The sequence below is a fragment of the Seriola aureovittata genome, chromosome 9 (genome assembly GCF_021018895.1).
Source record: "Seriola aureovittata isolate HTS-2021-v1 ecotype China chromosome 9, ASM2101889v1, whole genome shotgun sequence".
NCBI lineage: Eukaryota > Metazoa > Chordata > Actinopteri > Carangiformes > Carangidae > Seriola > Seriola aureovittata.
In genome coordinates, this window is record NC_079372.1 from 26,740,254 (window position 1) to 26,767,564 (window position 27,311).

Below are 27,311 nucleotides of genomic sequence, written 5' to 3' on the forward strand. Positions count from 1 at the left end.
GAGTTTAAGATAAATAGATTTTTTTATTTTCCAGGCCTGATATAATATCATCCAGATGGAGAAAATTCTGACAAATAGAAGAGATGTTTCAGAAATCTGAAAGTAGATTTTGTACTTTCTATCCAGTCTGTTAATCTGGTCCAAGTGTACCATGTGTAGATATGTTTTTGTAGCTAGACCTGATCTACATCAGATCTAAAGTGGTTTGGAGTTTAGACTCAGGCAAAGAATCGAAGCCAATCGAAGAAAAATACTATTAAGCAAACTGATGGCAGATGCTATAATTTACAGATGTCCCCGAAATGCCTCACATGCAGGCAGTGGGGGTTTGGGGCGGCAGCAGTCTACTAAATAGTGTTTTTATAAACTATAAAAGAGGTTTATAATCATCATTGCAAAATGTGTCATTATGAGGGGCCATCAGGGGTCCTTTTCCCCCTGGGGAGCCCCAAACATTTGCCTGGTTTTCCTCTCCTGAAGGTGCACCTCTGTCTTTTGGCTAAAAACGTTGACCTACTGTCGGTGCTACAGGGAAAGTCTGCAGGATTCCTCTTCTGGGAGACGTGGATATAGGGGCCAAATTTCATGGCTTTCCAGCTGATCGTTGTTGAGATATTTCAGCTTGGGCCACAATCGTGGACCAACCGAACAACACACTGACATTGCTGTGACTTTAAAATGACATAAGAACATGCTATAAAAACAATATTATGCAGCATGTGTGTCAAGACACGAAGCCAAAATAAAACACGACAAACTATCATAATAATGCTAATAAAAAAAAGTTTATTTTATTTAACCATTCCTTTTTGATCATGAGGGATTCACATGACCCACAAAGTGTCAGAAGTGACAATGACACCTGTAACCGCTTCATACTTCACTGTAAACTCATGGGAGCGACCTACACAGTAACAGTAATATGATGTATGAATAATGTCTTTGTTTTTATGCAGTCTTCTTGCTATCCCAAACAAAACCTTTAACAAACAGCCACATGTTTACAGATGTAAAAGCATTTGTTTACTGGTTTATGCTTTTATGTGACATGTTGGAGAATAAGAAATTATAAAAGACAATGAAAAAACAAACTTGACATATTTTCAAAACTACCAGTAAGAAATCATTTACAAAAATTGAGTCTTGATTTTTCAGTTGTGTCTTCGTTACAGAGTTTAACATTAAGTTTGTAGTATAGGTACATTTACAGGATATTAAAACGCCATATCTTTGACCTGTGAGAGTAACACTGACATATTTCATATTCCAAACCATTCATTTTTCTAGTCTAAGCAGAATTATCTCAGCTGATTTGTTTATATATAAACTGACCTTTATACTGCTGCAACAGGCACACATAACTAACAACATGACATATTGTAGGTTTATGTTTCATTTGTAAAGCCAAAGGGAAAAAATAAAATAGCTGTTTTGGTCCAGTCACAACAAATTTGAATAAAAGCACCACCTGCTTGATCTAATAACTCTCTCATAAGTGACCACAAAGTCGTCTGACAGAGTTTCCTCTAAGACTTGTTGTCTTTCACGATCATAGCTGAATTATTGCACTTCTTCTGGAGGAAGTGAAACAGAGGACACCGAGTGCCTGCTCTAAAGTTAAAGAGGACAGCTACAAAGTTCTACTTGAGTCATTTTGAAATGAGGTCAACAACAACACAGTATTTCAGCAATATATCTGTCATCAACAAATTGAATGAATATTGCTTTTAAGTTGTTTGATATGTTGTTCGGTCTTCAGAAGCATTTTTTAATGATATAGTCCTGTCATTTTTCTTATAATACACCCGTCTCCAAAGTCAGCTCCGCCTGTATCCTAAAGGTTACTTAACCATCACCAGCCCCTAGTGTGCTAGCATCTTCAGTCCACGCTACGACACCCGTTTCCTGGAGCTGGTTCGGCCCAGGCTGGCGGTGCTGGAGCGGCGGGAGAGGATAGGTGTGGCAGTGGTAGGGGACATCTCGTTCGGACAGCCGTGTTGATGCAAAATATCAATGCAGCCTTTGCTCCCGTTTTTTCTTGCCATCATCATGGCTGTCTGGCCGAGGTTATCTTTCGCTTTCACGTCGATTCCGTACTGCAGGGGGAGAGAGAACATGATATTTGTTCAGATTAAATATTGATTACAGGTAGAACGGTGTGTGCTGTGAGAACCGTCAGAATCGAATGCATTTCTGATTAAATCAAACTACATGTTGAGTATGGCAGCATCCACGGCACAAAGTAGATACGGACTCTGTCTGCAAGACTAAAGTACTAACCTCGGTCATAAAAGTCTTAGGTTCACTCTGTGTCAGCTGGTTTCTGGAATCTGATTAACTGCAAATTTATTGGGAAATTTGCACCTCTGAGGAGCAAAGGGAAGTCCTGCATTATTAACTTATTTTGTCTTGTAGAGTAGAAGGGCCCTGTGTCAGAACCTCATTTCAAGACTGTTTATATTACAGTTTATATTGTGCTCACATGGTGTATATTGCTAAAGTCTGAGTCTCGGGGAAAATGAAACTGCCACTGTTTGAGCAAAAAGTTGCAGGAACTATGGAACCACATGAACTTAAGTAGAAAATAAAAGTTCCCTTTGTGCATTCATGTTTGCATTTCACCAAATCTGAAGAGCCGTGTAGATTAGGGCTGTGGGACACTTTGGTCTTGGTGCTAACTTTATCTGTGTTTTGGTCCGTACTGGACTCTTGACAAATGATGCATTTTTTGAAAACTGTTAGTGTCTGTGCAGAGTATTTTAGGATCCCCATATGACAACAACAGCTGAATTGGTTCAGACTTAAACGGTTTCCACACCAAAGGTCGTACTACAGACCTTATATTCCCTTTTCATGCCAAAACTACAAGTTGAGGCAAAAAAACAACAACTTTCTACCATGTTTGAGCCTCTTTAACTTTGGTTCAGTATCTCTTATGTTCATTCGTGATTTTTTTTTTTGTGTTAAAATTTACCTTTCAAAGCAGATCAGGGTTTTTATCTTTTTATTTTGGGTCTATCATTTTTCAGCCTCGTGCACAAAAATGTGGGTGGGTTAAAAAATGACAACGGCCACAAATCTTTGTTAGATAATTAAGCGACATTGTAAACTATCAGAATATGAACAATAGGGACTCGGTCGGGACTTCTTTACACCTCAAACTGTCCTACATAAATTAAATGTAGTCTCTAGTTCCACCGGTCGAAACTTGGGTTTAGCTGCTGAGTTCCTCCACAGGAGATTTTCTCAGCGTCATCTAGGTGTCATCAAAGTGTCCCAAGGAGGGGTCGTATTTTAAAAGCTGGCCATAGTAAAACCGTCAATGTATAATATATATAGTCTTTTTTTCCTGACATATGTGAGCAGCTGAGAGTAAACGGAGGAGAAACCCACCCAGACGAGCAGCTGGGTCATGACTACATCTCCCAGCTGACAAGCAGCGTGCAGGGCCGTGCGAGGTGGCAAAGTCGACCCGGCCAGTTGAGCATTGATCAGTTCCTTGGTGCTGTGGGCCAGAAGAAGCAACAGCTTGGGCAGATCTCTCTCGGTGACTGCAGACAGCAGCCACACCGGCATAGTGTCCTCTGGCAGCTGAGTACCAGAGGCCGGCCGAAGAGGTGCCACAAACGCCCGCTGTTCATACTTGGCACGAATCCAGGACTCTCTTTCCTCACTGGTAAAACAGACACACACACACACACACACACACACACACACACACACACACACACACACAGGAGACCTGGTTATGCATAAAAACATACATATACATGAACATATCAAGGTGTTAGTTTCCAAAGTGTGCAGCGAGACACCTTAGAAAGGTGTAAATTTCAGTGTAGTTGTCGTGTCATGTTTATGGATTTAAAATCAAATATCTAAGTAGAAAAACATGTCTTTAACCAGGTCTTTAAAGAACCATCACCATATGTGTGTTAATGTATTTGTCAACAATTATAAATCATTTTGAGAAACTATAACTGCTGTATAAACGATACTGAAAGACTACCAATATAATGTAACTGTTTATATTATGTATATTGAAATATATTTTAATATTTGGCATTTATATATTGTATCTATTTAAATTTTTAAAACCTGCCTGTGACTGATTTGTATATTTGAATAAAGTGTTAATAGATGTTTTGTAATCCACTCTTAGGATTTATTAATGTGTGTAATCATATAATATTAAATATGATTGCAGCTATCAAGCTATATTACACAAGTATCAATAATTCATTAGCTGTTAAAAGTTAAAGTTGTAATTGACAAATACATTAATACACTTAAAAATGTATTTATTTCTGCTCACCAACATTATAGTGTTGTTAGAGTTTTTAATATACTGTTTATAAATGCTAAAATGTTTATTCTAATAGCAAGTTTCAAGCGTCATGAGCTGAAACCAGACAGTTTGGTCTCCATCAAGTAAATGTGTTGATGAGGTTGTGCCCACCGTGTTGCGTTAGGCGTGGGTTTGGTTCTGCCCTGCGTGCAGCTCTCCCAGATGCTGTTGGCCATGTGGTTTCCGATGGCGGCCAGTACTTGTGTGAGCTCTCCGGGCCAGTCATCCAGGTCCAGCGAGCGGACGCGAGACAGGTGAGTCCCCAGGTTTCGATGGATCCCCGAGCACTCAATACAGATCAGTGCACCCAGATTGAGACTGGCCCAGGTGGGATCTGCAGGGGGCAAGAGAACAGAGACTGGTTAGTACCAGAAGTATGTCCACAATGAATTTAGAAAGATTATCAAGTGGAAACAAAACGTGTGTAAACTGTAGCAGCACCGCAGGCTGTGGATGGTGCATAAAAGCAGAATTATCCTGCAGAGTAAATCTGCATCCGGAGAGGAAGATGGGAACATTTAAGAACTCACTCGGTGCTTCGCAGTCCACACACAGACCGTTGCCCTTGGCGTTACGGATGGCCTGAAGCGCTACAGCCTCACTCTGACTGCTCCTACGCGCCTGCACAATCACACACAAACACAAACACACATTTGAATCATTTATTTATACCTACACTGTTACTCCTATTTCATAAACGGTAATTTTTCATAAAAATCCACCTTGGCCTCTGTGTGAATGGTTAGATTAAGACACATAAAATAATGACACCATATCACATGTATCGATTAATATGTCACACTGTATCATGTGTATTGATTATGATAAAAAAAAAAAAAGATTACAAAAGAGAGGCAAACAAGCTGTACAGATATCTTATACAATTAGAAAGTTGTTATCAGATCTCAAGTATTTCTTTCTAACATTAAATACTCAGGACTTAATTAATCAAAGTTAAAGTCCAGAATTAAAAACATCCTTACTTATTATTCATTATTTATAAAGAGTTTAACACTAGAAAATGGCACAGCAAAATCATCCAAGTGTCTTTGGTGTAGCCATAACTTGCAGGGCTAGCTGGGAAGCTAACTGCTAACTAGCCTGTCAGGAACCTGTCATTTACAACAGAACTCTGAGCTTCTTTCTGTTTTCTCTGTAGTGGACTGTTTAACTCCCTACCTGGCATTTGGTCTGAGGGTTTTACAGTATTTCATACAATCAAGTTACTGAAGAAGATAGAAAAATAAAGCTCACTAAGCTAACAAGCATGCTAACTCTTTACTTAAAGCAGAATCCCCTCTTTTTTATTTAGGCTTCTGTTGCTGTGCAAAGTTTCTCCAGGCAGATGTTTAAAGAAACTGTGGGAGCAGAGAACAATGTGCGGTTTATACTTTTTGTCGTCTGTTTGCTGTTTTGCAGGCGCACGCTTTTTTCTCTAAACACAAAAAAACAGAAATAACCAAATCTATTGTGTTTTCTGGCCTTTTTTTTTTCTCTCTCTCTCTCTACCTTGTTTCTGCCGCTCTCACAGGACTGCAGACTCGCCAGGATCTGGCTCTCTATAGCCGACACCCACGAGTCCCTTTCCTCCTGGCTCTGAGCGTCAAAGTGCCACGTCTGCCCAGTAAACGACACAATGATAAAGTCTGCATTCTCCTCCTCTGCAAGTAAAAGGATGGAACAAACTGAAGTGAGATTTGCATGTGAACAAGTGTTCCTAATTTACAGTGGATTATTATAATGGACATTATGAATCCACGGTCAGTGAAGTAAGTAATAAAAACAAATGCAAACAACTCATGACACAAAACTGATGGAAGATGAAAACAGAAAAATGTTGTTATTACAAACAAAACAAGTCAAGTGAAGAACTGAGGCTTGGGATGAAGGTAACGCATGTCAGGCACGCTGAGGAGTATAAACACACACAGAAAAGATATTGTATGTAAAGCTGAGCACAAGCTGATTCAGCTCCATCACCCTCTCTTGTTACCTGTCTTATTAATGTTTCTCAAGCTACCAAAGCTCTTTAATTTCCACATTTTGCGTTTGGCTGCAGAGCGAGAGATAAGCACAGGAAGAGGAAGAAGAGAAACAGAGAGAGACAAGTGCAATTGTTAAGAAGGGGATGTTAAGAAAGAGAAACACCTTCACTGAACCATATTCTTACGGAAGAGAAAGAGGTAGAAGATAAAGTCTTCAGAAAAAGAAAAAACGGTGCGTAGGATTATGTAAATAATGTGATTATGAAAGCATGTCTTTTTTTTGGTAGGTTCCAGTTGTTTCTAATAACAGGTGGTGATTGATTCATCAAATGCTCTTCTTCTTCAAAATGTAAGTTTTATTTATGCATATTTATTCATTTTCTATGTGTATGTAAGTATTTATACAGTCAACACAAAAATCACACTACTATGAATAGCAGTTGAATTTAATGCAAAGAACAGTTCCTGGTAGGAAGTGAAACTTGAACGTTACCTTCAGCTTGACCAACAGCTGCATCTCCTTTCTGATTCATGCTCTTCTTCCTCCTGTTCTTCTTCCTGTCGCTCATGGGGGACGACTGGCCGGGGTCTTTTCCAGCAAAATGACTGGCGGTCCCTTCAAGAGCATCTGACATTTTGGTGCAGAAATAATCAATCGTATATATGACAGAATTGTTTTGCAGTCATAGCTATAGTCGACGTATAGGCAAAGTGTTTTTGACCTGAAAGGGTTTTACTTCCTGCGGTACGTACCAACACTTTGTGCTTTGGTGGACAGCGAGGAGGGGCAGCGCTGAAGTCCTCTCTCTCCGCCTTGAGAGGACAAACCACCAGACCGATCGTCAACCACTGACAGGGTGGCTGGACACAACTGAGGAACTGAGGGAGAAGAGAGGATGTAAAAGTTTTTTTTTTTTATCATACTTAAATTATGTGCAAGAGGATGATCTCATAGACCACCCACTAGTTAATTCAACTCTTTCAGTACCCAGGAGAAACATATCTTTCATGTACAGTAACTTTTCATCATACTCTAAAGTTTTAATTCCAGACTGAAGGAAAATTAGATTAGGATACAATTTGGATCAATGTCGTCAGGGGCCTCAAGTTAGGCTTTGTCACATGACCTAGATAAAGATATGGCTTGCTGGTCGAGGCGCTTATTGCTAAATACTGGATATCTCCTCAAACCCTGAGACTAAAACACCGGCTCCACTGTCTTCTGGACATTATGTTTCAGCCTCTTCTACAGCGGTTAGTTCATTGTGATGATAAAACAGCGTCTGTGAAACGTTATGTTCTTGACCCAGCGAGGTGAAAGACAATTTTTCTTTAAGTGTTATCATCCTCCTCCTTTCCGAACCTTTATTATTTTACTGTACTTTGTAGATTTTCTGTAGAGGAGGGGACAGAGGGCTCCTGGGTAATGTGAGTTTGTCTTGTTTTGCTGAATGGCTGCATGATAGCTCACATCATTTAAGGAAAAAATGAGAAATTTTAAACAGATGAGCTTGGTTATATTCCATATTATTCTTGCTGACACCACAAGGAAGAAAAAGCCAACAATGAACTGATCCTTACGAGCAGATATTCCCTCTGTAGTCTGTAGCTCTGCATCACAGAGCTCTATTAAAAACACATCAATGAGCCACACTGTTGTTGACATGTTCCTTTATTACTCTGAACACTGAACTCTGTCAAAGCCACATACACTGTGCGGGTGTACTCACCAAAGCACTAAATGTGGATTAATCCGCAGCTAAAATAGTTTGTAGTGTTTACTCAAGTTTGAGTTACATTTGCTAAAAACCACCGTGCCCAGCTGTTTAAGGATGTTACTGAGCATTTAAAAAAACATGAGATGCTTTTAAAGATGAGGCTGGTGAAGTGTTGAAGTGTCCTCATGGGATTTGTTGACAGTAAGAAACATTTAGAGTAACACCAGCCGTATCTTGCTTATAATCTCTTTCCCTGCCCTCAGACCCCTCGGTGACAGGTATGCATGCTGTGTTTACGTGCACACATGTAGAAGTACCTGTGCTGGTGCTATCAGCGGCTGTCGGGTCCTTACTCAGCCCGTTAACTCCAGCTACAGAGCCATGGGGCGCAGGTGAGGGGCCCACAGGAGCGACGGCTCTCGGAGGACGTTTCCCAGGAACTTTAACTGTCACACGAAGCAGGTCTATTTCTTTTCCATGGATATTCTGTGCGTAGTCCTGAAACCCACAAAACAGTTAGTAAATTTTCAGCAAGGATATCAATCATCTTTGTGTGAGGTGGGAGGTTTTATGAAGCAGCGTTTAGGTCATGCAAGACTCTGACTTTTGAAAGATGACGACACATCTTACAAATTAAAAGTTGAATCCATACCAGTACCGATCAATACGCCTGACTTCATCTGATATGGCCGGTAGCTTACAGTGGGGGGTGTTAGCTCATGCTAGCAAACTCTAGATAGATCCTGACGTGTTACTGAGTCCGTTCACTGGCCTTATGATTCTCTACTAAAATTAGGCTTTTTTATTTTTGATGATCGATTGGATTTGATCCTCCTGGGCATGGATGATACCAGCTCTTGCACAAAGCTGCTCTTTGCTGGAGGGGTTGCTCTTCCTACCGCTTTAAAATATACAGGTTTTCTGTTGGATTAAAGTCAGGCTCACTTTTTGAATTGTTTTTTTTTGTTTTACTTTAGGGTGGACAACAGTTTCTATTCAATGGTGCAGGAAACTCAATGTCTGTGCAAATGGTAAATCATTTTGAATGTTTTCTGGGGGATAAAAATAAATATTAAGCAAAAGTTTCAAAGCAATTTTAGGGTCGGTCAAGACATATGGGGCCTGTATTGAAACCACTGATGCTGAGAGTGTAGTTAAATCTAAAAAGCTGCAGATGTTCTCTCTGTTGCTGATGTTTCACTGTGTTTTACTGCCGTATTGATCCGTGCTGTGGTGTTCTCTTACGCTGGAGCTGGAGTGGTAAGACAGCGTGCCATTGTTGGACAGGGTGACGTATTTCTTCTTCCACTCCTTATTCAGAGAGCTACCACTTCTCTTCCACAGGATGCTCTGTCAAAAAAAGACAACCGAGGTCAGTGAACTCTCAAAGAGCGACACATTTGAATCAGCCTAAATATAGAGTCGACACAACAGACATGATCTCTTCAAAGTGTTGCAGCAAAGGGAAACAGCTCAAAGCACTTGCACAATATTAATAGAACACCCTTGAGAAAGGTTGAAAGGGATGAAATAAGAGATATTTTTCTTGTGCTGCTTATGTAAGATGAAATACTGTAAATAGACAAGTGCATTTCTGTTCCCACCTCCTCACTGAAGAGGGAATTGGCACGTATTATTGTGCTGCAAGCAAACTGAAGCATGTAAATACCCACTTCATTGAAAATTCAGTTTTGTTTGGGTGTTTTTGTACTGTTTGTAATGTTAACCAAACCTGTTTGATGGGAACGCCCCGCACGCTGCTCAGGTCTCCTTTAGGATCGCCAGCTTTCTTATCCGTGTCCCGGTTCTGAAACAAATCCAACACACGCGTTTACAGGAGCAGAGGGTTTGAGCAGAGAGAGTCAGAGCGGGAGCTGAGTGGAGGGAAATGATGGTGAGAGATGACAAGAAGCTAAAAGGTGTGAGACACCAACGGTTTGCAACAACTGACCTTGAAGAGGGAGGGTCGTCTGGGGATGCCCTTCAGCGCACGAGAGTTGACACTGCCTCCCCCCTCTCCCTGCGTAAGTCGCAGCTCTCTGTGACCGACCACAGGGGTGGAGGGGAGGGAGTAGGCGTAGCCACTACTAGGGCCATTACTGGCCTGAGAGGAGGAGGAGGAGGAGTGGGGGAGGACAGCGGGGTCAGGAGGTCAGGATGGAAGTGGGGGGGGGGTGGGGGTGTAAGGGAAGAGATGGCAAGAGTGAGAATGGGTTGAAGATGTAACGGGTCAAACAGGTGAAACAGATTTACAGAAAGTGGGTGATGATCGACAGTATGAATTTTTCAGTCGCTGGTCATCGTGAAGGAGGGGAATGTGATACTCATGGAGCTGAGATGGATGTAGAGGAAGTGATGAAAGGCCTTTTTAAAATTAGATTTCAGTCTGATAAATGATTTTGTCTTTATAATGCATGTAACTCTTCCTCGGACGAACTGCCCAGAGAGAGCGCCTCAGTCTGAGTTTTACTCTGAAAATCCTATCATGCTTTCAACGTACAGTTTGTACTCCTTTCTGTGGAATACGTTTTCAAATGTGTGTATTTGATTTATCAGAGGTGGAATATGCTAAAAAAAAAAGCTGATTATTGTGGCAACAGGTGAGAATCAGAAACGCTGCTAAAGCTTTTTCTGTTGAAGAAAACACCAGCAGAACAACAGCAGAACACTTTCACTTTGCGTTCCTATTTTTATCAGGGTTTATGTAATATCTGTCTCTTGTTTCCCCAAACAGAATAAACAACCACTGAACGCGTTTTACACCTGATTCTGTTAGCGCCACAATTTCAATGCATTTCTTAAACTCACTCTTTAAAAAATTCTAACATTCTTTTCATCCTGTAGATAGAGTTGTGTTTCAGGGACATGGAAATATTTCTAAGTGTGTAAAACAGTACATGTGTGGGATGGGAACCTTGTAGTGGTGTACATTTACTCAATACTGAACTTATTTACAATTTTTGAATCTGTAACTAACTACACTGCAGTTGACTACAATATTAAAATGCTGCTGTTAATAATAATTTAATAGCATATAAGTACATATCTTTCTTTCTCCCACTATTTGATGACCAAGTTATTTTGTTCATAAGTTTGTACATAACTTATTTGAAAGTATATACAGTAAAATATATAAAGTTGTAAGTGATGTTTTTCTTTCAGTTTCTTGTATGCGTTTCCGGAAACAAACTAACTCATACTAACCATTTGATCAGGTACACCTGTACAATCTAATGCAACTGTTCTGCCATAGATACCACTTGTATATCGTCTATAATGTTCAGTTTAGGTGTTTGAGGTCATAGTTGGTGCAGGTGTTGAACTGGACTGCAATATATCGACAAGTGTTTCTAATATTCTACATTCATGACAATGTCAAGAAAAAGTGGACATTGTAAACTTCATAAAGGTAGAATCTATGGCAGCACTGTTGGATTGAATTGCATTAGACTGCACAGGTGTACCTAATAAAACTGACTGCAGCTGTCAGTGCGTGGTACCTGGCCAGGGAGCGATGCTGATCCAGGTGTGGAGCCTCCAGAGTGACTGGGCGAGTTGGGAAGAGACTTGCAGGCTTGCAGCGCCGCCTGCTTCTTCTGAGCTACAATCTTCTGGGCAGCTGAAAAACACAGAGCAGCCATTAAACCGTTCACTCAACCAATCATCAGCGATATGTGTCACATATATTTGTCTGTTTATTACATCAGAGACCAGACAGAAGCTTTTCTTCATGGCGAATCAGGCCCCTCGTCCTGTGTTTTGTGTGTTAACTCACCCTCTGAAAACACTCGGTCGACGTTGAACCCATAGGTGGCGCAGGTCTCGTAAAACAGCGAATGACGGACGTCAATACACAACTGTCTGGCTCTCTGATCCTCAATCACACGGGGGTTGGTGCTGCTGATTTTATCTGAATTTAAAAAAGAAGAATAGTGATTAGAAAATTCTATATAGTGCTGCAAAGAATGTAAATAATACACACTGCAACATATTCTTTGTCATAAATAATGTTATTCTGTGATTCATTACAAAGAGAAATAGTTCTGTAAACCTGTGTGCTTTATTTGGAGAATGCAGGAAACTTTATTCTTTGTACTGTAAGATCATAATAAGTATGACATTTTGTATTGTTCTAAACTCCAGGCAATTAGATCCCTTTGTCTGTTTCAAGTTTAATTAACATTTTCAAACTTAAAATAATGACTTCAGTTGACTAAGTGTCCAATGAACCATGTAATCAACTCATCAAAGTTATTTAGAAACAGCATTAGATCATCTGCATATACTTTACAGCATGAAACGCTCTGAAGCAACAACCCCAACCCCCGGAGCTCCTGCTTTGTTTCTCCTAAGCAAAAAGTAACAAGATGGAGGCAGTTATGTGTCTTTTTATACACTAATGTGTCTCTGAGGAGTCGTATTCTTCTCTCTGATCAAAATTAAAACAATGTGAGCCATGATGAAGATAGGTCCGCACTTCAGACACTTATCACACCCTTGAGTCGCAGGAGTCATAATGAGAAACTGTTCCTGGCGTTATTGTGAGTGTCAGCAGGACTGAGGGATGATGCTTCACACAATTAAATCCATCCATCCATTACCCGTACCGCTTATCCTTATAGGGTTGCGGCGGCAGGGGGCTGTAACAATTAAATGGTAATGTAATAAAATAAAAAAAGAAGCCGATCTCATTTGCAAAATGAGAATTTAAAGTGGATGCAATATACAGATTTCAGTTAATTTCACTTAGAGAAAAATGTAATATGTTAACAGCAGCAAAAGTTCTAAGTTTCTCAGTAACCTCAAGAAGTTAAGGTAATTCACCTAATCATTCTCAACCTATACCTCTGACTGATAATCAGTTAGTTATGGTTTAGTCTCAGAATATGTAAGTCTACATGTTTGTGATTCAGGTGCTGACCTTGGGTGCCGACCACTATGACCGGGATGTCTGTGCGGAAAGCGCTGAGCTGGCTGTAGAGCTGGTAGAGCTCCTTGAAACTGGCCTCATTCTCCAGGCTGAAGACCAGGATCACTGCGTCAACCCAGCTGCAGAACTGAAGGAAGGGGAAGAGGAGGGAGACGTTAGCTCCCTGTGCACGGGCCTGATGGATGATAATGATGAAGTCCGCAGGTAGTTCACACAAACTGCTCACACACGCATTCACGCAAAGAAGCACCTGTGCATCAGGAGATCCGGCTTCCTCCCGGATCAATAATAAATGACTCTGTCCGTCCACCAGCACTTCCTTTTTATACCTGCCACCTGACAAAGACAATGACAATGACAGACAGGTTACTCAGCAGCTGGCGGCAGCGTGACAGACGCAGGATGAAGCCATATCATGCCGCCTCTGAACAGCTGAAATATAATTAAATATGAGACTGTGAGCAAGAAGTCAAGAATATTTTTTATATTTATTGTTATTTATAAACCAAAGACAGTTTTTAGACAGTATTAAACTCTGGCAGTTAAGGAACACAGCATCAAGAGGTTTGTCTGTGTTTCTTACCATCAGCCTTCTCGAGTGCAGCATAACTGCCTGTAATGTATTTGTTCACCAACGCTGACTTTCCACTTTTCAGACTTCCCAAAATGCCCTGAGAGAAGAAGGAAGGAAATACAACACCATGAAACAGTCTGCATGATCACTGTATAGTGCATCAAATACCGGCTAACTCTCAGAGTGAATTAAAAAGCTTTCAACACAGACAATTTTGGTTCCTCAATCAAATATGTTTTTGCTCCTATCAGTTGGTTCAGCCTGTCTGTCAGCACATTTTACATTTCTGCTGTTAGATTGCTGTTTCCTTTCATCCATATAAGGACATATAGTCAGTGATGGAGCTAGTATTCAGATCGTTTACTTATGTAAATGAACCAATATCACAATACAAAAATACTCTGTCTGCACTTCAAATATTTTCAGCAAGATGTACTTAAATATTGAAAAATAAAATACCGGTAATGGAGACTTGTCCCTTAACAAAGTGTTATGAAACAAAGGTGTAATTCTTCTCCTATCGTTTAAGGTTGATTTTCTTCCTAACGTCTAATCTCGCTGAAATGTCTCCTCTCAGGCTGCATGAAGGCTGCCCCACAAGCCTGAAAGGAAACCTGCAGACTTTGCTCCGGGACAAAAAAATAGCCTACTCCCATCTGCATCGTATGGGTTAAAAAGATGTAATCTATACATCTACTAATAGTTCAAATTATTTTAAAAAGAGGCTAAAAGGAAACACCAGTCAAAGATAAGATAGTAATATAGTCATCTATAGGAGGAAACTAACAATATATTTTCAATTCATATCATTTCAGCCTAAAAACTTATGTTATTGTTGTATTATATTGTGATAACTTCCAAGTGGGTCTGGTCAATATGGAGCCAATTTAATAGCTTTATATACAACTGACCTATTGCAGTGAATCATAGTTAACAGGTTTTTATGAAAAAAAACAAAGAATTAAACTTGATTAAAATGTACTTAGTTACTTTCCACCACCGCATCTTTTCAAATTGGAATTAATATTTATGAAAACGATTGAGGTTTTTGGGTGAAACGTCAAAGTACTTTTCAATCTAAACAGCATCTCTGATGAAATGTCACAGTTATGAATAAATGGAATAGATTCCTCTGTGCCCTGCAGTGGGTGGTAAACTCAGGCCTCACCAGTCTTAGCTCTGGGATGGATCTGCTCAGGGTCCACTCTTGGCTGTTGGCAATATTTACTAGAGAGAGACAGACAGAGACAAACAGTCAGTGAGGCAGAGACACAGAGGGAGATTCATCATTGTGATCATGTACAATAAAAAGGGCAGCCATCATAACGGCCTGTGGGAGAGCAATAAATCACACAGCTGCTGCGTGACTGGTCGCCATAAGCACACGTGTGGCCTCGCAGGTCGTCTTAATGAATGTAACCTTTCAGTCACAACAGGGGACCCAACAAGGTGCAGCCACATCACTAGTTATCCACTTTATTCCCCACGTGCTGGAAATGACAAGCAGCTGTGTGGTGACAGTTCAGTTCAGCTGCCACTCAAAGACGTCTGACTCCTCTGTGGATTTGAATAGCAGCTCCCCTCTCAACTAAAATAGATATTTTTTTTCTCTGACCGACTCATTTGATGATCAGTTTGACCCAATAGGACATGGATGTGCAAAAACAAAATGAAAATAACTATAAACAGCTTATAAAACTAAAAATGTGTTACCCATAAAACTGAGTAGGATTCTGTAAATGAGATTTTAATTTACAGCAGCTAACAACTATATTCTATGTCAAGATATAAGGAGTAATGGCGCCCTGAGCAGAGACGGAAGTCATGTGTTGTAGGTTGTAATCTAAGTTTCTCTTTGTTTCGGTATCTGGTCTGGCAGTACGTGCATGTTAGTGCACGTGAGTACCTCCTGTTAAATGTTAGTCCCCCCCAGGTTTATAACCACACAGGGTCCACCCACACACAAGATGGCACAGACTGTAAGCAGCCTTCAGGTGAAAGTGACTTTGTAGAATTTCCTCTGCTGAAGAAATCATGGCCTCCGACAAAGAAAGAGGCTCAAATCCTGGTTGGCCAGTTGACCTTCAAAACAGCCATGAAGTTTTTAAAGATTTTACCGGCTCCATTATTGTCACTCACGGTCTGCTCCCAGAGGAAGTCCAGTCTCTTCTCTCCCAGTTCGACCATTGAGCCAATACTGGTCTGGCTTCAGCGAGATGGAGAACTATGAGCTGCTAAAGGCTCCAGCTTGACTCAGAACTGGCTTTTCTTCTCCTCAGTGCGTAAGTAACTTGATGGCTACATAATGTTGTAGTAGTCTAGATAACGTTAGCTCACCGCTGTTATGACCGCTCAGCAAATGTTGCTAGCTCGCAAACTGTAGCGCATCTCACGGCGGTGCTAGCATGGGCTAATGGCTGGTGTACACAGTGTTACTCTCTTGGCTTGTTGTTGTGTGTTGTTGTAACACGTTCGTGACACCTTGCTGTCTGAAAACATGAAGGCAGGTCGTGGTCAAACGGAGGCCGGATGTGTGGCCGGCGAAGCGTTTGTGTTGGTGCGAGATGCTGGTGGTTCAGTGCGATATCTAGTGGCAGTGACAATCGTTTACAGAACCTTTTGAATAACTTATTTCCATGGTGGTCAAGGTGGCCTTAAATGTAAAATTTATAGTCAATATGATATTACTCACTATACTAATTGCATATTTCCGTGAATACTAAATACATTCATCCATCTCTCCTCTTCCCATTTCATTAAGTAAGAAAATGTTAACACCTGTTTTTAAAAACTGCAATAGATTACCAAGATCTTACATCATCTGGTAAGTTGTTCTGAACTTTAGTCTCCACACAATGAAAACATTTAGATTCAGTAGTACTTTAGCTTGAATCTAAAATTGCAATCCAATCAGCAGTCCAAAACACTATGAATACTGACTACAGATGTGAAACAGAGAAAACATACAACATATATTCACATTTGAGAAGCTGGAACTATAGTGACTGTTTGGTGTTTTATCTTGAAAAATGAAACAATTCATTTTCAACATAATAGCAATTATTTTTCTGATTGTTTCAGCTTTAAAGTGAACTGAGACCAATATTTGGTGCAAAACTGTGACTGTTGTTGGTGGGCGTGTGCTACAGACACACACATGCACATACAGTACAGTAGTCTAGAGCGGTTGGGTTGCACACAGCTGTGCCGATTTCCCTACTGGGCAGAAGAGGTAGCATGACCCCAAAGTGACGCTCACACCCAGACACCCAGCTGCAGCTTCAGAGGGACGAGAACAGAGAGAAAGAGAGAAGGCCTAAGGATGGACTAAAATAGACGGAGACTGAAAAAGCATACACTCAGTTGCCAGTTTATTAGGAACACCTAGCAGTCTTATAAAACAGTCCTGCAATGAATCCTCCGTCATGAATGTTCAGTTTTTCAGAGACGTGTGAGAATTTTGGAGGGTGATTCTGTTGAATTGTGTTGCATCATACAGAGTTGTGGCTTTGTTATATACTCGACCGTCATTGTGTCATGAATCCCTCCAACTCTTAGTTTGTTTTCACCTAGTTTTGTTTCTTGTCTCATCACTCACTCTCCTGTCATTTCAGATCCTGCCTTTTGGACCTTCGATCTCCTGCCTGCTCCCCATTGCATTTGTTTGCCTGATCATCTGATCACCTGGTTTGTTATTCTGTCTGAATTCAGTAAACTGAGCTTTCTTTGAGACTCTGCTGCCTCATTGTTGTGTTTTTGGGTTCACATCAGTCTGTATTCGTAATCCTCACACATTGATATAAATGGGGTGGACAAAATAATAGTGGTGGCACTAGATCAGACCTCAGCAGATCACCAAAGTTATTATAATTCATCCCGAGGAGAGACATGAATGTCTGTGTAACATTCAATGCCAATCCGTCCAAGAGTTGAGATATTTTAGATCGGACCAAAGTGTTGGACTGACGAACATGCCAACATTGCCATCCCTGGAGGCCCACTGCTAGCATGGCTAAAAAACGAATTCAGAGCGGATAAAATACAAGGGCAGGAAAGGAATAAACCGGAGGAGACCAGGAGGTTTTGCTAGACTACTGACAGATATAGTGCCCGATATCCTCGCTGTGAATGTGTGATGTGTCCTTCAAAGACAGATGATGATGATTAAACTCGCGCCTGATGCGTTCAGGCCAACACTGCACAGATGCAGCCGGTGATGATGTGCTTCACATGAGGAAAAAAGGAGCTTACAGTCGAGCTGCCGCTGCAGGCAGCTCCCTGGGAAAAAGGGCAACTCCTACCACACAAACAGATACACACACACACACACACACATACACACACATGGACTATTTTGTCTGTCTTTCTGAGTCAAAGCTCTCTTTATGGCCAGACAGCGTGATCCTTCTGCTGCTTCGACACACAGATTTCTACAAAAAACCAATTATCTACACTCCCTGCTCCAAACCAGTCGTGTGTTATCCACTACAACCCCCATATGTAGCCTGGAGCTCACATTCAAAACTGCCAATTTTCTAACTTAATTCTTTTTTTGGGGGGAATTTTGTCAGAACCCTCTCAGCCGTGTGTCAACACACGGCCACACACACCTAAAACACACATGTGCAAACAGACACACAAATGCACACACACACACACACACACACACACCACGCCTCCTCCACCTCCTCTGTTTCATCAGTCTCAGCCTCTGTAGCAGCGGCAGAAGCAGCAGTCCTGCCGGTTGCCATGGCAACACTTCCTCCTGCCCTGAGTGTGTGTGTGTGTGTGTGTGTGTGTGTGTGTGTGTGTGTGTGTGTGTGTGTGCGTGCAGTCGCCGGGGCTAGTCTCACTACTTGAGTGAATCCACAGTGTGCATGTGTAACAGTGTGAATACACAATGACTGAATGAATACATAAAACACACACGCACACACTCGCTCACTCCCACAGGCTGACACTCGCTCTTTCTTTGAGCAAACATGTTTGTGAAAGAGCTGCACTGTTGTACGCTGCAGCCGTCGACATACAACGTGGAGGGAACTCACAACCGACAGTCCTACAGTAAATGTGCCTCATGAATTCTTTTGACACGACTGTAAATTAAATGCTCGACAGAGACAAAGACGAGAGAGTGAGGGCAGGGAAAAAAAGCTCCATGTAGTGGCAGAACATGTAGTGGGTGGAATATCAAAGACAGGATTAGAAATGTTCTTCATCCACACTTCCCTTCTTGACGTGGGTGAACAAATATCGCCTCATGTCTTTTCCCCCCTTTCCAACCATTTCAGCTTTGTGGAAATAAAGCCGAGGCAAAAAATGAACCAGAGCGGTGCAATCCATCTGTGATCGTGCCACCAGCTTCTCTCCCCTTTGGCTTCATTATGAGATTTAAACCCATGCTGGGAACGCTGCTTAAGTGTGTGTGTGTGTGTGTGTGTGTGTGTGTGTGTGTGTGAGTGCAGAGATTACCCCTACAGCGGTGTGAAATCATCCCGCGCTCTGAGGGGAATTATATTAAGACTGTCCAAGACGATTCTATTGTCAGTTTCAGATCAAAGAACTTCATCTGTCATCAATTTGCAGTGGCACATGGCTTCAGGAAAATGTTTCCCGGCACGTGACAGCATTATAGCCTGTAAATATATCCTGTGTGGGGTTCTTTAAAAAGATCAACCCCACCCAACCCCACCCCGACTCATTTTAAATGGATGCCTTTGCACAGATGAAGGGGCTACTCTCTGGTAATTGTTTTGGCGAGGACCTGACGACAGGCGTGACTCTGATAAGGGTTTGCTGTCATGGATGTAGTCAACGTGCAGACTGGATTTAGAGTTCAAGTGGTGACAGCGATGTTGTGTGTGTGTTTGTGACCTCCTACCTTCCTCCTCGCTGGAGTCTCTCTGTATATAGACAGGAGGTGCTGTGGAGGATGACCCCGCTGCCCCCGAACTGCTCTTTGTGAAAATGCCACTGATGAACTTGAGCATCTTCCTGTCTTTAGCGGAGCCTCGCTGGCCCTGCTGTGTCTGCTGGGCTTCCCTGGCCAACCCCAGGTCCTCAGAGAGGCTATTCAGGTCGCTGTTATCCAGCGTGCGGCTTTTACCTTTGCGTGCCGGTTTGGGGGCCTGGGTAGCAGGCGCAGGTAGGGAGGTCGAACCAGTCTTTAGTCTCTCCTTCCTGGGGATGTCTCTCATCACTGCAGCCATACCACCTCCAATGTCTAGAGGTATTCCAGCTTGAGCTTCATCCCGCAGGTCCCTCCATCCCTCGGGCCTGCTCGCCTCGGCCCACGAGGCCCTGCAGGGGCCTGGAGAGCGCGTCGGCATGCGGCAGTCCTTGCGGTCGAGGCTCTGGGCTGAGGTAGGGCTGCGCTCTCTACCGTCTCTGGAGTCGCGGCCACGGGTGGCCACGCTGCTGTGAGACTTGAGCAGACTCACAGGCCGTTGTCCCGCTGGGCGGATAGGGAGGCTGGTCCTGGTTGGGGTGCGGCTGGGCTCCACACACACCTCTGTTGGTGGTGTTGTGGTGAGAGATGGAGACCTGCATTGCTTTGCCTCTGGTGTGGGAAGTGTCTTCTCCACTCTTGTCAAGTCTGTCTCTGCAGACTTTGTCTTCTGAATTGTTGTTCTCTCAGCAGGTAAGGGGATTGAGAGGTTGCTCGGTGGCTTTTCACTTCCTTTGCTCGGGACATCAACAGTGGAGGGTAGTTTATCTTTCAAAGGGCTGAGGGCTTTTCTCTCCCCATCCTTGAGTTCATCAATTAACTTCTCCTCCTTCACAACAGCACCATCCTCAGCTCTTTGTGGTTGTCCTAAAACCACTCCAGCTCCATTCTCAGCCTGTGCAGGAGCTCTATCTTCAGCCTCCACTCTCGCCCCGGCCTCCTCCCCTGCCCCACCTCCTGACCCGGCCTCCACCTCCTTCCCCTGGGTGCTGTTCTTGGCCTCCCCTCCATTCTCCTCCACAGCCTCTACCTTGACCAGGGTTAGGGAGATGAGGTAGGTGGTGCGTTGCTGCAGGGCGCCGCCTCCGCTCATGTGGTCAGGCTTCAGTAGACGCAAGGTAGATGAATGAAACCAGACAGAGTGACATGAACAACTGACAGTCTGCCAGCGTGTTGGGATGTGAAAGAATCTGACGGCACAACACAGACAAAAAACTTACATGGAGGGAGATTAAGTTTCTCCTCAGAAGATACAACAGCAGAGGGGCTGTTGGTTTCATCCATCCCCCAAATCCCTATTTCTTTGTTTCGGATTTTAATGTCAGTCACGGATTTCTTCGTTGGCTGTAATTTTAATTTCTCTGGCATACAGAAAAGAAATCCACTCTTGCTGACAACCTTCAGCACACTGTCGGTGCAGTCCAAGCAGCTCTTTTGTTCCTCGAAAACACCCAATTAAAATCTATCCACTGCATATATATGCCGCCACTAAGACAAATAAATCTTCATTATGGCGTCTGATGCTTCGTTCCTGATGGTAATTATTTACTTGACCTTATTTTCATGTGCAGCACCCCCATCTTATGTGTTGCTCAGTCCATCCTCTTCACTCAGAGCAAAAATCATGATTCAGTTCAGAATAACAACTGCCCCGCATCATACGTCATCAAGAATATGGTGAACAGCAGCTGTAAAGTGAAAAGGTGAAGTCTTTAAAAATACATTAGTGTCACCCTAAAGCAGCATGGCACAGTACACCCAGAGCTGTATGCAGTCCAGTCCAGATCATGGGCTCTCGTTGCAAGCCACACATGTGTGTTGACAGCAGCATCCATTCAGAGAGCACGGCGGCAGGAAGGCAGGCAGCCTCACGGAGACGCACAGGAAGGACATTGATGAGGGATGAAGGGGATCAGGAGGAGAAGCCAACGGAAGCCCGGGCGGATATCTGGAGATGCGTGACCGAGTCAGGGCGCGTCCGGCCATCACGCCCCTCTCGCTGTCTCCCGGGTTGCCTGTGTCCTCTGAGCGCATCAGGCGTTGAGCATGACAACACAGAGGAGGCGCTGAGGCGAGTCACTGCTCAACCAGCTCCCCGACTGCCTCTAAAGCTCTCCGATAGAGACACCGTCGCACAGGTTCAACGAGTCCAGAGCACATCACACACACACATACACACTCCCACACACATACATCCACAGCTCTTCCCTCTCACACTCTGCGTTTCTCTCTCCTGCTTTCACAAACGCACTGATAGGAATCTCCAATGTCCCTCCCTCTACATGCCCCTCCTTGTTCCAATAAGCAATCCATACAATGCAGAAGGATTCTGCTTCTCTTCGTCCCACTTCCCTTTTTTATTTTCTCTCTCTCCCTTTTTCTCCTTCTGCTCCTCTCAGACTGTGCAGGGTCCCTGCTCTTTATTGCTCATCCCTCCCATCCCCATCCCCTCCCTCCATCTTTCTCCCTGCGTGCCGGAGAGAGGAGGGGGAGGCAGCGAGTAACGGCTGGTGGTAAAGCAGCAGTGCACACACAAGCTGGACCTGCTAAATGAAGGGAGACCGTAGGAGAAGGGATCAGTGGCAGGGAGAGGAAAGATGAAGTGGAGAGGCAAGCAGGAAGGCAGGGTTAGTCAGGATGAAAAACAGTAAAAGAAAAAAAAATGGATGCATGTTTGTGGATGGAAGGAGGCATTCAGGCAGGCTGCGTTTTCCAAGTGTCTGTTCCCTGTCTCATTTATACAGCTGCTAGTTTTGTCAAGATCATCCATCACTCTTCAGCTGTCTATTTGTGTTTTTATCTATTTGTGTGTGTGTGTGTGTGTTTGTGTGTGTGTGTCGGGCTCCATGTGGCTCCTCCTCAGTAGGAGGCTTGGCTTGTTTGTTGCTAAGGTGTTACAATCTTCCTGGCTCTAGTGGCACAATCATCTCCTCCATATCCTTCCTCCTCCTCCTCCTCCTCCTCCACCCCCTCCTCATCCTTTGGTACATTCTGTATCGCAATCATTCCCAGGATCACTGTATCAAAATGGTGTTTGTGTGTGTGTGTGTGTGTGTGTGTCGTACATGTGAGTGAAAGAGGTTTCCTGTGAGTGTATTGATCTGAAGTCTATTGCCTACTACGGCATGTGTTCATTAGCAGAAGTGGGTAAGCTCTGGGCTCACAGCATGAACCAAGCAATGACGAGAGAGGATGAGAGCATATTGGACATCAATAGTTGGACCACTGAAGGCAAAAATAAATTACACACAGGCTAGATTGCTATTTTATTACAACAAACCCATTTAACTGAGCACAGAAAATTTTCTATATCATGAAATATGTGAAATGTTTTTGCACAAAATAAATTATATTATGGAACAAAGTTACTTTCATTATCAATTAATCTTCAGATTATTTTCCTGATTGATCAATCAATAGTTTGGTCAACAAACAGATAAACTAGAGCCCAATTTAATGTTTTCAAATCTTCAACAAGTTCTGACCAACAGTTCAAACCCACAAAAAATTCAGTTTACCATAAAACAAAAACAGCAAATTCTTACATTCGAGAAGCTGGAATCATAAAATGTTTGGAAGATTTTTCAATGTGTAACAGAGCTGCAGTCAGCATCCTGTTGCTTGCAGGTGTGTTCACACTCTGTGGTTAGGCGCAAACACGCATCCTCGCCATCGGCAACAGTGATGTGATATACACAAGACTGAACGTGATTGACCGGCATCATGTTGTTTAATAAGGTAATTAAAGTTACACTGGTATTATAGTTCAACTATAAAGTAAGATATATTTTAGACTATAGTCTGAATTTGACATTCTACACTTCAATTCATTAACACACTGACAATAAAAAAAGCGATTAATACTTGTAAATTGCTTCACATTCTTACATAATAGTACCTTTAAATGATTAATCTATTATAAAAATATTTTACAATTAATTTTCTGTTGAGTGACAAATCAATTCACTAATTTTAACAAACAAAAATTATAATATAAGCAAAACTACTAGAGAAACTGATGTAATGATGCTGTGCGCAACAACAGAAATGCTGCAGCAAACATGATACACATCAATCTCTTGAATTATTACAGGGTGTAATTTCATGTTAATTACTCTCTGATTAAAAAATATTCCTTGATGTGAAATCAGAGGCTGCTTCTCCCCACAGTGCAGCACTCTCAGCCTCCCACCATCATCCCATAATACATGATCTGACTGTCCACCTGCTCAGCCCGCCTCCCCCTCCCTTCCACAGTCAGTGAGAGGGCAATAACTACTCACACTGAATACAAAAGACCTCTGACAACCGCCTTTGGCTGAAGGGGAAAACGTACGACCTGAGAGGAATGATGACCGCAGCCACAGAGGAGGAGTCATGAATAAAACCCCTGAAAGGAAGAGCTGCTTTTTAAAAAAAAAAAATCCAAACATACTCTGAGGGTGGTGACGTTATGCGTGTGTAAAATCCTTATTTAACAAGTACAGAGAGGACATGACATGACCGTGTGAGTTCAAGTGCATGTAAGGTTACTGCAGTTGGCTGCGCTGCACAGTGAATCAAATTATTGTGAAATAGACACCCACATATATAATGCAGAAAATCAGGTTGTCTTCAGGCAGACACTTTTTAGAAATACACTTCCTTTCTCACATGCATGTATACAGGCAAAGCTGTCCACAACACATGCACACGCACACACACACACACACACACACACACACACACACACACACACACACATTGACACCCATGGGCGGGTGCTGTCAGATGGACAGTGGCCAAGGGCAGTGGTCATGCTGGGTGAGTTTTCATTTCTCCTTCACTGTGAGCTGTCCTCTCTATCTTTCCCCTCTCAATCTCTCACTCTGCTGCCATGCTGCAGTGCACATACCAGTCAGTCACATTTAAATGTCTTCATTTAGCTCAGCAGCACCTCATCCCTCTCTTCCTCTCCGTCTTTTTTTTTTCTGCTCCCAGCCTTTCCTTGGCACACAGTCAGTCGTCCACATCCCACTCGCTTATTAAGTCCATAAGAGAGGTGGCTCTCTTTATAGCATCAGTGAACTCTACGCTCACAGATCCAGGCCCCACAGTGGATGCACTTTCTTTGATCCTCACTACAGTGTCGACACTCCAGCAGCCTAATTATATATTAAAAGAAAAAATTCAACTGAATGCTTTTACACATAGTGGGATTGCCTCTCAGAGCGTGTCAAGATCTGCCAGATCCTAAAAAGACCTCAAAGCTCACCAAAACCCATCAGGGAGCTGACTGACCTTCAATTCACAAACAGTGGAATGAATGTAAGAGGCAAATGAATAATTATGATGAAACCAAAAGCTAATGTGAAAATATTTTGAGGTTTTCATTGCACTCGGTTCGACCTCACCAGTGGGGGAAGGTAAGTACATTTTCTCATAGATCGATTTTCTCTCCCACGTAAAACAAAATAAAACAAAAAACAAACTTTTACATTGCTACATACAATAACTTATTTATTTAAGTAAAAATAGCAAAAAATAGTCCTGCATTTAAAATCTTACTTAAGAAAAAGTGGTATTATTTGAGGTATTATCAGCTATTTGTATTTGTTCTGCAGTAAAATGTCCCCTGCATGTGACTGATATATTATTACAGTATATGTGACATTATTATATAGCTAATATTGATAAATCAATGTGTAAGCAATGTGTGACTGCTGTAGCTGTTAGAGCTGGAGCTGGTTTGGTTTCAGTTTAGTCCAGTGGTTTCCACCATAGGGGTCAGGACGCTCCAGTGGGTCACCAGATAAATCTGAGGGGTCGAGAGAAAAATAATGGGAGAGGAAAGGAGAAGAAACAAAAAGTTCTGCTCCACACATTTATATTTATCTTTTTGAATCTCCCTGCTTTGCTGTTTGGTGAAATATTAGATCAGAACTGAACAGTTGATAAAATGAAACCATTTCAGCTCAGAGACTTATGAAACATGACAAGGAGCCTCAGCCAGACATTGCTCGACAAATCAAAATGTTTAACAATATCTTATATTTTAAACACTTAAAAATGTTTTCAATGTGAAAGCTTAACCTTCAATTTGTAGTAACTACAGCTAAACTACTACTCAGATAAAAGTAGAGTATTAAAAAGTAAAATATTTCTCTCTGAAATGTGGCAGAGTATAAGAATAGTAGTAGTATAAGTTGTAGAAAATGGTGCAAGTACCTTAAAATTGTAGTTAAGATCATTACTTGAGTAAATGTACTTAGTGACTTTCTACCACTGGTGATCAAGTTATTATTTTGTATGCATAGGATAAAGAAATATCTCTCTAATTTTGATACTTTAAGTGCATTTTAATGGTACTTTTACTTTTTACAAGTAGAATTTTGAAGGCAGCCAGAACTGTTCCAGTGTCTATACATCGTGGTGTTGCGACTTTACTTACAGGATCTAAGTACTTCTTCCTCTCACCTTTGCTGCTTCGACACAAAAAGTTCCAGATAAGACAAAAAGTTTAACAGTAACACGTTGTGTCACATTCACTAGAAACGGTGGGAAGTAGCGATATGAGGAAATGATGTAAAACTGATCGGCTTCACATGTAAAGGCCCTGTTTGTCTGAAAGGAAGTGGCTTTGAGGGCAGTTGCAGATTGGCAGACAGGAAGTAGGCCGCACAGCAGGTTTCATCCTGCTGCCATGGCGATGGCTGCTGAGGGATGTTGCTATTGGTCGCCCGTGTCCAGAAGCTGGCTGATAAATAAATGCCACTACATAGCAGCCACCAGGAAGTCCATTTTTGCCCTCGGAGTGAAATGAGAATGGAAGTGAACATCGACTGAGCACCTCTTCCATGAAAAGACGTACCGACTGAGACAGGAAGCGCAGAGGAAGATATCAATCACCTATGCTATCATGTTCTCCCACACCCCACGCCTGATGTTGATGAAAAGAGCAACTAAACTCGCTGCGAAACTAAATCTGCAGTGATAGTTTTTCCTGTTTATCATATCAAAAAACATATTACATAAACATGAGTGAGCATCGTGAAAGTCAGACCATGCAGCAAATTCTGATAAGTACTTGAGTGGACACATAATATGTTGCTTTCCTCCATGAATTCAGCGAAGAAAAGTGAATCACAAAGAACCACCAAGCTTAAGAAAGACGAACTTACCTTGAATACTGTGGAGGTAAACTTTTAGGCCTGAGCGCAGCTGTTGATCCGCGACCCTTTCAAACTGCTTGGAAAGTCTGTTGATTGCACTCTGGAGAGATTCATGCCTCTTGATCTCTGCTTTTATTGCAACAGAGTTCACCGATTTACTGTTGCTGTTCATCCTGACACATGGATTCGTTGTAACCTGAAGCAAGGTGCTCGCTTCAGCCCATTTAAACTCCTGGCTGTTTGTTCCACTAGATCAATGCGAAGTTAAGACACAGAAGCAGCTGAGAAAGAAGCGGCAGTGGATAAGGGTGTCTCTCTTTTTCTCTCTCTCTCTCTCTCTAGACCACAAAAGTCAGTTCACACTGATGTGCGTCTCAGTTTCCTCTGCAGGTTTGAAATGAACTGAATACACTTCCTTATTTCAAACCATATTCTTCGCTATACGGCAGCTCTGACTGCTGCGGTGATCAGACCACTGAAAAGACGTCTGAGGCTGCCTCATACCTCACATAACAGCTACTGACAAAGGAAAAATGACACAAAAACATAATTTACAACACTGTTATTACAGCTGATGTGTTTTAGTAAACAGGTTAGAGGACGCAGTCTGTTTTTTGCTGTGTGTCATTCTTTTGCTAACAAGTTGGCTTATATGAAC

The 27,311-nt window shown here is 42.2% G+C and overlaps 1 protein-coding gene across 6 annotated transcripts; it reads right to left on the minus strand.

Moving 5' to 3' along the window:
- Positions 1 to 766: 766 nt before the first annotated feature.
- agap2 (ArfGAP with GTPase domain, ankyrin repeat and PH domain 2) lies at positions 767 to 26,984 on the minus strand. 6 transcript variants are annotated; one of them, XM_056385581.1, is made up of 19 exons: positions 26,663 to 26,984; positions 14,724 to 14,782; positions 13,565 to 13,652; positions 13,232 to 13,317; positions 12,973 to 13,108; positions 11,827 to 11,961; positions 11,552 to 11,670; positions 10,003 to 10,155; positions 9,784 to 9,858; positions 9,297 to 9,401; positions 8,369 to 8,549; positions 7,087 to 7,212; positions 6,827 to 6,961; positions 6,342 to 6,401; positions 5,858 to 6,009; positions 4,879 to 4,969; positions 4,460 to 4,682; positions 3,394 to 3,673; positions 767 to 2,096 (listed from the first exon to the last, which is right to left on the minus strand). In XM_056385581.1, the coding sequence occupies exons 1-19, from the start codon at positions 26,823 to 26,825 to the stop codon at positions 1,890 to 1,892; spliced, it is 2,574 nt and encodes an 857-aa protein (XP_056241556.1). In that variant the 5' UTR covers positions 26,826 to 26,984; the 3' UTR covers positions 767 to 1,889. The 6 variants fall into 6 exon arrangements, with proteins under 6 accessions (XP_056241556.1, XP_056241553.1, XP_056241552.1 ...); XM_056385578.1 differs by lacking the exon at positions 26,663 to 26,984 and adding an exon at positions 19,437 to 22,319 and having other exon boundaries at positions 6,827 to 6,949; XM_056385577.1 differs by lacking the exon at positions 26,663 to 26,984 and adding an exon at positions 19,437 to 22,301.
- Between the last annotated feature and the right edge of the window lie 327 nt (positions 26,985 to 27,311).

What these genes read in the sequence shown, in the direction of transcription:
- agap2 (XM_056385577.1), bottom strand. Translation starts at nt 20,595, where the DNA reads ATGAGCGGAGGCGGCGCCCTGCAGCAACGCACCACCTACCTCATCTCC. An exon ending in CATAGTGGTCGGCACCCAAG is followed by an intron (nt 11,962 to 12,972) that starts GTCAGCACCTGA and finishes TTTTAAATTCAG; the next exon opens with ATAAAATCAGCAGCACCAAC. An exon ending in GAGAAACATTAATAAGACAG is followed by an intron (nt 6,010 to 6,341) that starts GTAACAAGAGAG and finishes TTTTACTTGCAG; the next exon opens with AGGAGGAGAATGCAGACTTT.